The 15,314-nt window shown below is 56.1% G+C and overlaps 1 protein-coding gene across 2 annotated transcripts; it reads right to left on the bottom strand.

The window, feature by feature from the left end:
* Positions 1-232: 232 nt before the first annotated feature.
* Positions 233-15,178, bottom strand: LOC118673443 (proline and arginine rich end leucine rich repeat protein). 2 transcript variants are annotated; one of them, XM_036344213.1, is made up of 3 exons: positions 15,014-15,178; positions 5,602-6,563; positions 233-3,159 (listed from the first exon to the last, which is right to left on the bottom strand). In XM_036344213.1, the coding sequence occupies exons 2-3, from the start codon at positions 6,545-6,547 to the stop codon at positions 2,987-2,989; spliced, it is 1,119 nt and encodes a 372-aa protein (XP_036200106.1). In that variant the 5' UTR covers positions 6,548-6,563; positions 15,014-15,178; the 3' UTR covers positions 233-2,986. The 2 variants fall into 2 exon arrangements, with proteins under 2 accessions (XP_036200106.1, XP_036200105.1); XM_036344212.1 differs by having other exon boundaries at positions 234-3,159; positions 15,004-15,178.
* Between the last annotated feature and the right edge of the window lie 136 nt (positions 15,179-15,314).

The following is a 15,314-nucleotide window of genomic DNA, read 5'->3' as shown; positions in this document are numbered from 1 at the left end:
GAGGGCAGCATCCTAAAGAAGATGTAGGTTGGGAGGATCACACGCCTACTTCTAGAACCTTCCATCTGAAGGGAGACTTAGGGGTGCCCTCCTCTCGCCCTTCTGTGGACAGACACCTTGCACAGCCTGTCAGTCCTCCCAGATGAGGTGGCCCTGGGTTGTGGCCTGAGGCAGTGCTGCCACTGCTTCGGGTTTTACACGGCATCTCGGCCAGTCTGCGCCCGTCACCTGGTCAGGGGCGGTGTCTGCTTTGCGTCTTCCGTTTTTGGCTCAGAGCTGAGCCTTTGGGAGACGCTCAACCATTTGGCATCTGTGGGTTGAAAGTCCTGGGCCTTTGGGCCTCCAATGTAGCTGTCAGATTTCTGGTCAGACTTTGGGAATAATTTTTCACGAGAATTGTAAGTTTTGGGGGAAAGTCACCAAGAAAAGGCTTTGGAATCGTTTACTTAGAGTTTCTTAAGACTAAGACCCTTTCCCCACCCATCGGCTCAGAGCACGGGGAGAGGGGATGGCGGGAGGAGGAAGGGGGCGGCAGAGGGACCTTGGGGGATTATTCCCGACCTGTTCACAGGGCCCAGTCCAAGCTGGATGCTCTCATATTCCTTTATTTCCTCTGCTGTGAAGCGCGCTGCAACGCGGGAGCTGGTTCACAGAGCCACGCGGTCTCCCAGGAGGACAGCCATATGGACAGAGTACACACAGACACCCACCTGTGCGGCTGGGCGTGCAGAGGCAACAGCACCGGGCCCAGCCTGTGTGTGCTGTGGGGAGGGGGGGCGGGGAGCTTCCTGAAACCCACGGGAAACCAGCACAGCATGTGTGTGGGCGGTGGGGGGACAGAAAGAGGGGGTTGCTGTCAAGTCAGTTTAACTGGAATCCTCTCTGGCTCACAGCCGCAGGGAGCAATGGAGGGAAGGGGTGATGGTGCTTGTGTTGCTGCTGGGTCTGCAGGGGCAGGAGAAGGCCCCCCTCCCGGAGCCACAGGGCTGTGCTCCCCGAGGGCCTCCTCAGAGGGGCTGAGGTTAAAGGTGTGACCAAGGTGCAGAGGGGCTTATCCAGGCCGGAGCACCAGGCTGCTTACAGCCCCGGGACTGCACTGACTCTAAGCAGGAGCCTCGGAGAAGCCAGCTGCAGCGGAAGATGAGGCCCTCATGGGAGCAGGGGAAGGGGGCTGGGGTAAAATGCGCTCCGTTTCTGTAAACTAGCACAAGAGGACAACGAGAAAGAGTCTAATGGGAGCTTCTTGAAGTTAGGGGTCTAGCTTAATACAATTTAAAATCTCTGGACCTTTTCTAAACCTGTGTTGAGGGGAGGCACTGAGTACCACTCATTTCTAGAACATCCACGCCAGCCACCCGCATACACCCTCCGGGACTGTGGAGGGGCAGCACCCCCTAGAGGCAGGTCAGAGGAAGGCCTAGGTGAGTCAGCCCTGGGGCCCAGGTCCCCTTGAGGCTGGCCAAGCTGCACGTGGGCCAGGCAGGGAGGGTGGGAACTTTGGGGGAGGGACAGTCCGTCCAGGGAATAAATAACTGCAAGGGAGGGAGAGAATGCTGAGGACTTGCCTTGCATTGAGCAAGGGCCTAAGTGGAGCCGCAGAATGGAACGTGAGCGCTAGAGGGGCCTTGGCGGGGTGTACAGCCTGTGGGAGCCGAGAGCGGAAGGCGCGGCAAGGTCAGACAGCAATCAGGAGCAGACTGCATCCTCACCTGGGCCCCCAAGGTTCCCACCATTGCTCCCCCATCATGGAACAAGCCCCCCCTCCTCCACCGCATTCCCAACTCAGGGCCACTGTAGCTCTGTGCCCTTTAGACCCAGAGGAGAGAGAGACCATGCACAGGGCCCCTGGCTCTTCAAGTTGGGAGTCCTTGACCTTGGAAAATCACCCCCAGGGTGGTGAAGAGGAGGGGCCATCTCTGTCCCACATCAGCCACCAGGTGTCACTGATGTGTCTGTCTTAGGGGGAGGCCAATGTGCACACGTGGAAGAAGCTTCTGGAAGATCTCCGGATGCCCACCCCTTCTCTCGGGTTTCTCAGGAACCTCTCTGGGGTGGAAAGGATTGGGTCGTCCCCACTGATAGAGAACAGATGGCGGCGGGGGGGAGGTGGGGAGGGGGGTGGCTCTGCGCCCTCCACTGGGACATGGTGATCCCCAGGCATTAGGCCTCTTGTTCAGAGTGGCCAGGGGGCTGAAGGACCCCTTCGCACCCCACGGGCACGTCCCAGGGCTCTGACTCCCACCCCACTCCCCCTGGCTGATTCCTGGTTCCCCAGCCAGGCTTCTCCTGGACTGGTCCTCCCCACTCTTCCTCTTGGAACAAGGAGGCCCCGTTAGGAGGGTGTGAGCTGCGTTCACCCTGGAGAGAGAGGGCCCAGCTCCTCCCCGTGAAGAGTAGGCCGGGTGCAGGCCCTTGCGGGAACCTGCCCCTCTGCCCTCCCCGGCCATGCCCTGCCTTCCTTTCTGGAGGACACGGGCTGGCGGCGATGTCTGGTGCCCGCGGACAGGTGGCGGAGCAGCACTTTGCAAGGCAGATCCTTGGCCAATGGGACCTGGTGCTGTGGTCCTTTGGGGCCAGAGCTGCCCACGCAGGAGGAGTCCCTGCAGAGCTTCCTGAGCCTCACCTCTGGGCCACTCCGGACCATTTTCTTGCTTCACCAGGGCTGAGATCCAGATGTCAGTCCAGGCCCAGACTTACCCAGGAGTGACGGGGAAGCAGGGCCAGCAGGGACTATGAAATTTTTAAACAGACACCTGTGCTCTGGGCCAGAGGGTCAGCATGCAGTGGGTGTCTCTGGGCTGGGTGGACCCCCCAAGGCCTGGGAGGTCTCGGTCCTGAGGCTGTGGCTCGTCCCGCCTCAGGAAGGTGGGCTGAGAAAGGCAAAGCGGGGAGAAAGACAGGGAGACAGAGAAGATGAGTGGTGGGCCCGGCGCCTGGGCCACCAGCCTTCAAGGGCGATCGGAGAGGACGCAGGGCAGAGCCAGGCCTAGATGACCACGGACTGCAGCAGGCGGAAGCACATCATGAGGTCCAGCGGGATGGGCGGCTTCAGGTAGTTCCCGTCCAGCCTCAGGTAGCGCAGGTGTGGCACGTTCTCCAGATCCGAGAAGTCCCGGAAGGTGAACAGGTTGTAAGGGCAAATCTGGGTCCCGTTGATCTCTATGGAGAGAGAAGGGGAGAGGTGAGCAGGAGAGGAGGGCGGGGCCAGGGCCGAGGGCACTGAGATGAGGAAGGAGAGGGTGGACGACTGAGAGTCAGGACTAGACTTCTCCCGGGAACTGGCCGACAGTAGGAATGTGTGACGCTGGATAGTCGACCCTTACCGCTAGGCCCGGTTACTCGTTATAAAATTAATTAATCAAGTTGGAATTGATCCACAGTGGTTACTGGAGATTTACTCTGAGGAGTCACGGAGGAAGAAAGCTGTGAGTTGAGCCTTCAAAGTTGGGTAGGATTATAGCAGGGGGAGGCCTGGGGCTGGGGTTTTGATAGAGGAACCTATTTGCAAAGAGTTGTGGGGGCCAAAAGGATCACGGGAGAATCTGGGAGTAGTGAACAGCACAGTATGATGAAGTGTGATGAAACAGGGAGAGTGAGCTGGAAAGGTGAGCTATGGCCCCCAATTATGGTCGGCTTTCAGCGATTTCACTAAGGACGGGCTTTGATCTTCAGCCTGAGGACTGGTATTGAGCAGGGCTGCTGTTGTGACAGGGATGGTAGGATATGTGAACTATGGTGTCCTGGGGGTGAAATCTGGAAGGAGCCGATCACAAGGCTTATATTGTAGAAAGACGGATCTAGCTGCAGTGGGGAGAGAGTGGGGTGAGGCGAGATCTGAGCCGGCAGGTGGGTGTGGGAGGGTCCTGTGGCCTGGACCTGAGGCACATGGATGGGCAGAAGGTGGTCCCAGTAACTGACACAGGGCTGCCAGGAAGGGAAGGGGGTATGGGGAGGGCACAGGGCCCGAGGGGCTGGCTGAGCCTATTGATTCTGACGTGATTACTGATCCTGGGCTTTCCAGTGGAAAATGAGATTTCATTTTCTCCTTCACCTCTTGCTAGATGACATCAGATGCAGCAAGGAAATGAAATTTTATTCCCCTAAGCCTGGCCTCATTTATCATCTGCGGGGCCGTTGTTTTTCTCTCTTCGCCACTGGGGCAGCAGAGAGAGCCTGACGGGGATTTTCTTACAGCCTCTGTCATGTTGGCCCGTCAGGGGACCGCCCTGATGCTCAGCTCCCGGACCGGCGACACGGTGAGGGTGCGTTGATTTTTCCGAGTTCACCCTCAGGAGGCTGGCTGTCCCCAGAAGCCTGTTCTTCCACCGGGACAGACCTGTCAGTTATGTGGCTTCTGGCTATACTTTCGGCCTATCCAGCATCCCGGGGAGCAATGAGCGGCCTCCGTTTACTCCCCGAGTTTGTTTCTTGCCAGATGTTAGAAGCCCCTCTCACTCTGTAATTATCCCAGACGAGTGAGCAAAGCCTGTTCTCGCCACCACTTGCTTCCAGGTTGTAGACACTCAACAATCTCCCTCACCCCGTTGGGCTGGGCAACTAAGGGTTCCTATGGTGATTTGAGGGGAGCTTCCCTTTCCCTTTGGCCCCTTCATCTCTGCAGCGGCTGCACCCCTGATGTGCTCCCATGGCCAGGTCATATTGGTACTTTTGATTTTAAGCCTTTCTCCTGACACTCAACTTAGAGCTGACATTGTTGATGGAAGCAAAACTAGTCTGTTCTTTTGGGCTGCAATGGATACCCCATAGCCCAGGACCCTGTAAAAGCAGCGGAGGGGAGTCCTGCCTTCAGCGTACCGCCTTACACAACTAGCTACTCCAGCTCCCCAGATGGACTCTGAAAGCCCCCCCTACCAGTGTGTTTTCCTGGCTGCCGCATTTTCACCAGGGGCGGACCCGGCATATACAGGGGTGGGCAAAAGCAGGCTTACAGTTGAAACAGCGTTTATTCTGTAGTATTATTTATTTATTTATTATTGTACTGTTGATCATTATTATGAACCTACTTTTGCCCACCCTGTCCGGCTGCCTCTCTGTGTATACCTTTTACAGATGCTTCAGAAGCTAGGCGCAGACTTGGGGGGATGCCATCTCACTCAGCTGCCAGTGTCCGCGGCGGACAGGCCCGGGCATTTCAGAGAGGGCATTTTTTATTTTTTTTCAGAGTGGGCATGTAAATGTCACTGTTCTGCTTTTAGGAGAATGTCCAGGACTGTATTCCGTGTCCACCCTACCGACAGATCTGGAGGGCAGAGAAGTTGGGGCTGATGAGAAGAGATGGAGGAAGAGAAGCGAGCACCCTCCAGCCATGGCATTCGGGGCACGGCATCCACGGTAAACGACTACATCCTCATACCAAGTTGATGATATTATTACCATTCTCACTTTACAGAGGAGGGAACTTCCCAGGGAGGCCAACTATCTGTCCAAGCTCATGCAGATAGCGAGTGGTAAGGCCGTGGCTTGAAGTCCAGGGTCAAGCAGGGTGTCTCTTGCACACCCCCACCCTCCGGCTCCTGAGAACAGGCTGACGTGGCGAGTCCCCAGCCTCCCGCCCGGGCCTGGCCCCGCCCCCCCACTCACTCTCGATGTGGTTGTTGTTGAGGTACAGGTGCTCCAGCTTGTTGTTAATGGCAGGCACGCTGCTGATCTTGTTGTGGGACAGGTGGAGCACCAGCAGATTGGAGAGGTTAAAGGAGTTCTTGGGGAGCCCCCTGTCGGACAGCTTGTTGTAGTTAAGGCGAATGAAGGCGAGGTTGGGGAAGGCCTTGAAGTATCCGTTAGGGATGGTCGCGATCTGGTTGCTGTCCAGGTAGAGCTGGTGAAGGGCTTTGGGGACCTTGGGGGGCATCTTCTTCAGTTCGTTGTGGGCCAGGTTGAGCTGCATGAGTTTCTTGAGGCCCTGGAAGGTGTCAGGCTTGAGGACGTTGTCATTCAGCTGGTTGTGCTGGAGGTCCAGGAGCAGTAGGTTCTCCAGCTTGCTGAAGACCCCCGGGGGAATCTTGGAGATCTGGTTCTGGCTCAGCCTCAGCTGCTCCAGGTTCCGGGGCAGGGCGGAGGGCACCTCTTTCAGCTGGTTCTTCTCCATGTAGAGGAACGCCAGGCTGGGTAGCTTCTCCAGCACCTTCTGGTCCACCTTGCTGATCTTGTTGTTGTCCAGGTTGACCCACCGCAGGTCCGAGGCGTTCTTGAAGGACTCCACTGGGAGCTCAGTTATAAAGTTGCTCTGGAGATAGAGGTAATGGATGCGGGGTGGGATGACAGGCACCTTCCTGAGGTTGCGGCTGTCACAGTAGAGGGCAGACGGGAAGTCATGGGGGCAGTAGCATTCCCGGGGACAGTCAGCAAAGAGAGACGGAGGGCCTGGTGGGAGGGGAGGAGGCAGGTCGGTAGGCTTCGATGGTGTGGGCCTGGGCCTCGGCCTGGGCCTGGGCCTGCCCCCGGGTTTTGGTCGCCTTGTTGGCTGACCTTTGGTCACTGAGGCCAAGATGAGGAGAAGTGGGAGGAGCAAGGAGAGAGATGACCTCATGATCCGGGTGATGCACCTGCAGGGAGAGATGCGGAAGGTCATTAGCCAGTTGGGCCTCAGCAATTAGAGGCCATGACTTTGCAGTTCAAGTAGCCAGGACGGCTCCCGGGGGGCTCTGGAGGGGCCTGTGGAGCATTTCCCTGTTCGCCTGTATCCAGCAGGTGAGAAAGTAACCAGGGCTCGAGGGTCTGGGTTCCCTGCCGGAGGCCTCGCCACCCAGTGTGCTCAGCCCGCTCTGGGAGGGAGCCCTCCTGCAGAAAGCACACCGGGGGGTGAAGCAGGAGTCCTGCGCTTGCCCTCCAGCCCTCAGGCTCCCCCTCTGCAGCGCGAGAAAATCAGTCCTGTCCTCATAAGAGGGAGTTAGGGCATATGAGCCATGAGGGGGGGGGGGGGGCGGGGGGGCGGGGGTTACAATCCAGACGTGTCCTTAGAGATCACACAGCTCAATGGTTTTCAATGGTGCCCCCATTTCTATGGAGGGAGGGAGACCAAGGAGCTGGCCCTGGGACACCCAGCTCAACCTGTGCCAACCCGAGCAGCTCTGTGTTATTTTAATCTGATGTATATCTATATCTTTATCTACATCTACATCCATATCCATATCCATATCATATCATATCCATATCCATATCCATATCCATATCCATATCCATATCCATATCCATATCCATATCCATATCCATATCCATATCCATATCCATATCCATGTCCATAATATATCTATATCTATATCTATATCTATATCTATATCTATATCTATATCTATATCTATATCTATATCTATATCTATATCTATATCTATATCTATATCTATCTATCTATGTTTAACCAAAGCACTCATTTGAAAAATAAAGTTGCATTGCTAAAAACTGGTTTGAAATCCACCAATGACATGCAGACTCTACTGTTTATAAACCCTGAGTACTGGAGGGAGGAAGTGGCTGCCGAGGCCAGGAAGTTATTTCATAGCAGGGCCAGGGCTCCTGCCTTCCAGGGTGGGGCCCGTGGAGATTCTGGGAAGGAAGGAAAGGGCTGCAGACACGTGTGTGTCCCCCCTGCGTGTCCCTCACCCACTGCACTCGGCTCAGCGAACACTGGCCCTTGCCAGCAGGATACACACCAAGAATTCCCCCACAGATGTGGAGGCTTCTGGAAAGAAAACAAGGAAGAGCTTGAAAGCTGTGGGGAAATCACTTTCATTTCTTGTGGCCTGTTATTGCTGCTCTCTCTCTCTCTCTCTCTCTTTTTTTTAAAATATGTTTTTATTGATTTCAGAGAGAGGAAGGGAGAGGGAGAGAGATAGAAACATCAATGAGAGAGAAACATCGATTGGCTGCCTCCTGCACAGGCCCCACTAAGGCTCAAGGCCACAACCCTGGCATGTGCCCTGACCAGAGTCAAACCCACAACCTCCTGTGCATGGGATGGTGCCCAACCAACGGAGCCACACCGGCTGGGAGGCATGGCTGTTCTGTGCGCTGGAGTTGGTCGTGTGGAGGGACCAAGAAGAGCTTCCTGCCAGCCTCAGTGACAGGGGAATAGGCTGCTGGAGGATATTTTGGGGTTGCCCTTCCCATTGTCCCCAATGGGACCATGTGGTTATAGTTGAACTAAGCTGGGAAAATAGCAATAGACTTGGGCTAGCAGACGCATAGTGGCAGCTCCCATAGGCCTCTCCCCTGGCCTGACTGGGAAGGGCCCAGGAAGGGGGTTCATGTACCACCCCCTCCCCAGAGCCCTCATCCTTATGACAGCCCTCTGGTCTCCAATCGGGTCGTCATTCCCACATTGCTTCTCCCGGCCCCTCTGGCTGCTTCTTCACAATTGTGGTGTCTTCCCCGCCCCCTTCAGGGATCTGGGACACCCTGGGGATGCAGGCTTCCTGGGTTTCTCTGAGATAGATTGGGCTGGAGTGTGTCCCCCGCTGCATCCAGACCCTATGATCACTGCCTCTGTCCAGGCCACCCGCTCTCTTTCCTTTGAGCCCACATCCACTGAGACTCCTCCCTGCATGAGTGGCTGACTCGGTGCCGGCTTTGCTCAGAGGAAGACAATAGAAGCCCCTCACCAGCTGCTCAGTCCCAGCCAGGTGCTCCGAAGGAGCTGAATGTAAAAAGAAACAGGAAAGAAGGGAGAGCACAAGCCTGGAGGGCTGGAGGGAGTCTCCCACACTTTTCACATGCACATCCTGACTTCCAGCCTGCATACATGTGCACACACACACACACACACACACTTCTCTGCGCACACACATACACACTTCTCTGCATACACACACATACACACTTCTCTGCGCACACACATACACACTTCTCTGCATACACACACATACACACTTCTCTGCGCACACACATACACACTTCTCTGCATACACACACACACTTCTATACCATACAGAGGCAAACTCATGTTTGTATGTGCTCTGTGTGCCTGTGTAAGCCTGTATATATAGTACCCTGAGCACAGGAAGGAAGGAAGGAAGGAAGGAAGGAAGGAAGGAAGGAAGGAAGGAAGGAGGGAGGAAGGGAGGGAAGGCAGACAGACACACTAGGAGGAAGCAGGGAAGAGGTTGCCTGCAGACTCTGTTGCCTCTCCACCTCCCTCTCTCTGCCCAGGCCGGCTCCCCCACGGGGACCAAGAGGGCCCCTTTTCCTGGGCCTCCGGTCACAAAGGAGCTGCTGTTGGATTCTCGCTTTATCTACAGTCAGGGCTACAACAGTCCCAGGGACACATGAGAGGGCGGGAAAGAGAAGGCAGTCATCGTAAAACTACACTTGGCGTCTTGAGGCCGGACCAACGCCACTTGATGAACCATGAATGACTATTTCATAAGTCCTATAATTTTCTTAACTAGAGGCCTGGTGCATGAAATACGTGCCCTGGGGGGGGGGGCCTCAGCCCGGCCTGCGCCCTCTCACAGTCCAGGACCCCTTGCTCCTTACTGCCCACCTGCTCACTGCTCCTTAGCGCTGCCTGCCATGGAGGAGGGAGAGGCTCCTGCCACCACCGCTGTGCTCACCAGCTGTGAGCCCGGCTTCTGGCTGAGTAGCACTCCCCCTATGGGAGCTCACTGACCACCAGGGGGCAGCTCCTGCATTGAGCGTCTGCCCCCTAGTGGTCAGTGCGCATCATAGCGACCGGTCATTCTAGTCATTCTGCCATAAGGGTCTCTTAGGCTTTTATTATATAGTTAACACCATCATTTTGCATATCAATTTTAAGGAGGCAGTTAAAGCATTCGTATACTAAAAACAAACATTTTTAAAAGCCCCAATTGTTGTGACCCTGGAACTTTTTGTTTGGGCATTTATTTTCTTATCCCCCAGAAACCTGAAATAAACAATCTCTCACGATGGGAGAAGCCCTGCCCCAAAGAGGCTCCCAGTTTCCTGGCCTTGCTCTGTCAGCACAGCCTCTGCCGGGTCCTGGGCCCCGAGTTAAGCAGGAAACGGGTCCAGAGCTTCCAGCGGGAGCCCCCTCTATGGGTGACCCTGGCCTTGCCAGGGGTGTTTCTCAGTGGCTCCAGGCCTCATGGGCAGGAGTGACAGGGTCACGGGTGAGTCACAGCTCTGCCTGCACACCAGCCCCCCACTCCTTCCCTCAGAAATGAGCACAGGCCTTCCTCATCCCACCGCCCGCCCTCCCACACCCTTCAGGAAGTTAGGATCTGCCCACAGTCCTGAGCCTTTACATTCAGACCTCGGGGGGCTGGCCAGGCCCCTCCCACAGCAGATGGGGGCTCCCTAGGAAAAGCTGGGGGCGCTGCTCCCCAGAGAGACTGGGTCTGTTAACTCCCTTTTTCGTAGCCTGTGCAGAACCACCCTGTGTGCTCGCGGGCATTCGAGCCGCCACGCCTCTTTCTCGGGGAAATAGCGTTCATTTCTAGGGCTTTTCTCACCCGGCAACGCCTCTTCCCGCTGGGGCCTGGCCCTGGAGGGAAGTCCTGACAGCGCAGCTCTGGCGTGCACTGTCCTGTCCTAAATCCTGAACTCCTCGGGGACTCACCGTTCCCCTGCCAAAGCCCAAGGTCACGCTTTCTCGTGCTGCTGCCTTCCAGAAGCTCTGCCCAATCATACGCTCTCTTAGGGTATGGGTCCCAAGTGTGTGTCATTTTTAAATTTCTCCCACCTCCCAGCCTTCTGCTGAGCTCAGAGCTCGTCGCTGAGCGCTGGGGGGCCAGACACGCTGCCCAGCGGGCCCTGTTCGCGGGCACTGGCTCTCAGAACGCTGCTGCTCTGGGGGGACTGCCATCGCTTTGCCCGGCTCAAAATTCAGTCTCTCCCTTTAAGAACATTTCCCAAGCGTGTTTGAAGTGTGAATGTCAGTTCCAGGATTGGAGATCTGGGCTTGCATCCCGCCCTGCCCCTCCGCCCCAGGCCTCAGGCTCCCATCCCTATGAGGATCAGATGAGGTCATGCACACGAAGGCCTGTCACAGCGCCTGAGCTCTGCAAATGGCAGGGGCTTCGCTCATCCACCGGTTTGTTTATAAAAGAGCAGATGCCCCAGAGGCTGATTGTAAAGCGAGCTCGCCTCATCTCTATCTAGCTCGGTGGTTCTCAACCTTCCGAATGCCGTGACCCTTTAATACAGTTCCTCATGTTGTGGTGACCCCCAACCATAAAATTATTGTCGTGGCTACTTCATAACTGTAATTTTGATACTGTGATGAATCGTAATGTAAATATCTGATCTGCAGGATGTATTTTCATTGTTACAAGTTGAACATAATTAAAGCGTAGTGATTAATCACAAAAACAATATGTAATTATATATGTGTTTTCCGCGATGGTCTTAGGTGACCCCTGTGAAAGGGTCGTTCGACCCCCAGAGGGGTCACGACCCACAGGTTGAGAACCGCTGGTCTAGCTCATGAACCCATTTATTTCACGTTCGAATGCCCAGGACTGGTGCAATACACAGGCTCGGGGCAGGGCTGGGCTGAGGTCCACACGGGATTTCCAAGTCACTGGGGGAAAGTTGAAGGGTAATTGGTTTTGTATGGAGAGTCGGGAATTGGGGTTGGCTGGACACACGTTGGGTGTGTCTCCCCGTTAAAGGAATACTCCACACGGCTTACTGGCATCCTTCTTTCTTTCTTGTCAGATTCCCTGCCTAGTTGGTCACCCCTAAACCTCCATGGCTTAACCCAGCCACCACGCTGCCGTGGGAAATGGGGCTGCCTCCTGCCCCAGAGCCACACCCAGGGACATGGGCGTGACCCTCATTCTCGATTCCCGCCTTTCTGTTCTACATTCCAGCTTCTGAGAGCCACCCTGCAGCCCAGGGGGAGGGGGGAGCCAGGAGGGTCAGGCGGTCTCTGCCCAGGTGAGCAGGAGCCAGGCAGGCCAACTAGGTTGCCCTAGAGCAGCCGTGGCCAAACTACAGCCCACGGGCCGGATCCGGCCCGTTCGGCTGTTCTATCCGGCCCAAGGAGCCGAAAGAGCGGAGGGTCTCTTGCTCTCCCCTCCGCTCCTTCACCAGCAGCAGTGTTAACATGGCAACGTCGGGAAACACGGCCGCAGCTCCTTCTTCTGAGTCCAGTTTAAGAAGCCATTGTGGCCCTCGAGTCACAAAGTTTGCCCACCCCTGCCCTAGAGCCTTTGCAGGCCCGTGAGTAGGGCTTGTGAGGCCTGAGGTGATGGGAGGGCTGATATGGGCACACGAGCATGAGTTCAATAGGGACACTGTGCAGCTGCCGCTTCCCTGGGGGCGCAATCTGCAGCTGCCACTTACACACAACCCGCAATCCGGTGTAAGTTTTGGCCGACATAAGTTTTAGCTTGACTGGGACTGTGGGGGGAGAGCTTCGCGGTGCAAACTCTCCCCGGGAGGAGGGCCCTCCGCCTGCCCACCACTCCCTAGTCGCCCAACCCGCTCTCGGCCTCAGTTTTATCACCTGTGAAAGGGGTTAATAAAATTGTCCCTATCCCTGCATTCCTCACCCAGTTGTTGTCAGAGCAAGTGTGAAAAGTCACTTTAAAATGTGCTACAGCTCAAAAGGTGCTAAAAATCAATATAACACTAGGGTGGAGAGACCATCTGCCTCCCCAGCTTCTACCACAGGCAAAGTGTAAACAGAGGGAAGATATTTTGGCTTCAGGCCACCGGTGCAGAGGAGCAAGTTTCCATTGGAGGGGTGAGGAGGGTGGGGAAGGGTGGAGGGGTGGGGGGTGGAGAAGGGTGGAGGGGTGGCGGGGTGGGGAGGGAGAAGAGGGCACAGCACTGAGCTGGCTCTGCTCCTGGACTCGCCATCTCCTATCTGCGGGCCTGGGTGCTTGGGGATCAGGGGCCTAACCCTATAGATACCCTTCAGCTTCGTCACTGGGTGCTCTTGGGCAAACCTCTGACCTTGACTAAGCTCAGCTCACTCATCTGTAAAATGGGCGCATTAACACCTTTCTGTGGTGATTTGAGGCTTAAATGAGTCAATGTGTGTAAAGTGAGTGCTCCCTGAACATTAAGCTGTTGTTAGGAGCAATGGGGTGGCTTTCTCTCCAGCCTGGCCGGAGGGCAGCTCAGCGCCCCACCAGGTGGAGGCATCCTGGCAGGTGGGTAGGGGTTCATGGGTCCCCTCCCTCCAGCTCCTTCACACAGAGCGACTTCGTCTCACTTGGGGCCTGTGTGTGAGACCACACTGGGGTCTGAGAACCAACTAATTGGAGAGACCATAGAACCCCCAGCCACCTGGAATACTCACTCTGTCCTCCAATACACTACTGCTCCCCTGCCCCCCGCCTTTCTGCCACAGGTGAAGGGATGTGGAGGGGGAGGCACAAAGGTGGCTTCCCATGTGACCCATGATTCCCATCCCAACCTCCCACATCTGCTTTTTTTGCCCCTTCCAGGCTTGAATCGCCCCTCACATGCCCAGTAAATGGGGATGCCCACTGGGCAGACCTTGTTGTCCAGCCCATCTCCCCGTGAGGCCATCAGAACAGACAGCGATTGGGCGGGAGGAGAGGGGTCTGGCGGGATGGGAAGGGGCCCAGCGCAGTGCCCCAGGCTCAGGACAGGCAGAGGAGCAGGTGGGGGGAATCTTTCTCTCCAGGATGCTCCTCCTGATGTGGCAGCCGGTGCTTGCAAGGAGGATGGAGGGGAGAGCTCACAGGGGATCTTTCCTGGGTCAGCACCAACTCCCACTCCCCGAGGAGGTGGCCCACGTGGGGCGTTCTGGTCCTCCTCCATCAGATAGTCCTTGTCCAGGAAACCACGAAGCCCTTCTGCCCAGCCAGCAACGCCATGAGCCCCGGGCTCTTTGGTCCCCACACAGGTCTCCCTCAGGTGCCTGATCCAGGGTCTCCAGCCCTGGCCGGCCATCTGTACTAACACAGTGACAGATTCCCAGGTCTGTGTTCAGCAGGTCTGGAGCAAGGGGTCCAGACTTCTGTGTTCTCAGTAAGTCCCCTCGCAATCCCCCCTCCCCTGCCCCCAGATGACTGTGAAGATCTGCAGCCATATCTGGAGCCCCTGATCTAGCCCTCCTCCCCTAACCCCCCTACTCTCCCCTCCCCTCCGCCTGGGGACAACTCTCCCTTGTTGAGATGGACAGGGGTCACCTATTTGGAAACAAGCCCCATTCAGTTACCCCTCCCGTTTCCCCTCCCTGACTCACTGAGAAACTACAGTACTATCGTTTTTCCTCTGCTGCAAAGACTCCTGGGATAATTATGAAATGGTTTAAAGAGAGCTTTTGTCGGGCTGCCTGCAGAAAAGTGAACTGCCTCCTGAGCTGGGGACTGGGACCCCAAGGCTCGGAAGCTGGATCCTTTCTTCTCTTTCTTTCCCAAAGCCGGTGGTTTGGACCAGCGAGACAGAACTTCAGAGCAGCCAGGCGGGTCCTGGGCAGGCTGGAAAGCGCGGTTTTCTCCCTCCGACCCAATTAAGGTCTAAAGGACGAGGAAACCCTCCCAACTCCTCTCTTGTTCATGTCCTCCCTGCTCTGCCTACGCTCAGCACATGATTTTCATCGGCTCTGCCACCTCAGTGGGAAGACACGCTTTCTCTCTGCTCTTATGGCCGGAGAGGCACATGAGAGGGTGAGACAAGGTGCAGTGTGTGTGTGTGTGTGTGTGTGTGTGTGTGTGTGTGTGTAATGAAAGTGCAGCCCCCGTGCAACTTGTGTGCGTGCCTGTGACAGTGCGTGACAGTATGTGAAAGGTGCAGAGACATGGGCTCTGGATTCTGGTTTCTATGGAAATACGTGATGTGTAAAAATACTACGTGCAGCATAACTCCGTGCTACAACAAACATCTGTACCAAGAAAGTTCAACTTTTGCAGCCAGCAAATACACAGGGAGAGGATGATGGAGAGAGGGAAGAAGCCACGAGGAAGGCTGACTTGAGCTCATTTGAAAGGAAGCAGGAGACGGAGATGAGATCAGTAACCAGGCTGCCCAGGGCAGGACACTGGCTGGAGGAAGGGGGCTTCCTCCCCATCTCCCCATGGGGCTTACCTGCACACACCTGCCTCTGCTCCCAGCTCCGGGTGAGTCCCCAGCAAGGCTCAAGGCTCACGGCTCAAGGCTCCCTCTGCTTCCCCCCCACCCAGCGGTGGAGCTGTGGCAGCAGAGAGCCCGCTGGAAGTTCTGACCTCCCGGTGGTGTGAGCGTGCTTGTGTTTGCCTGACTGTTCTTCTACCAGATCCTATTGGGGTGGGGAGGCTAGGTTAGGGGGAGGGACAGGCCGATTGGAGGGAGGGAGGGGAGGAGGGAGGGAGGAGAGCAGAGAGGGAGGGAGCTTGGGAAAGGAGGAATGACAACAATAA

The sequence above is a fragment of the Myotis myotis genome, unplaced genomic scaffold (assembly GCF_014108235.1).
Source record: "Myotis myotis isolate mMyoMyo1 unplaced genomic scaffold, mMyoMyo1.p scaffold_m19_p_18, whole genome shotgun sequence".
NCBI lineage: Eukaryota > Metazoa > Chordata > Mammalia > Chiroptera > Vespertilionidae > Myotis > Myotis myotis.
Note: the sequence above shows the minus strand (reverse complement) of the source record. Positions and strands in the feature narration are given on the sequence as shown.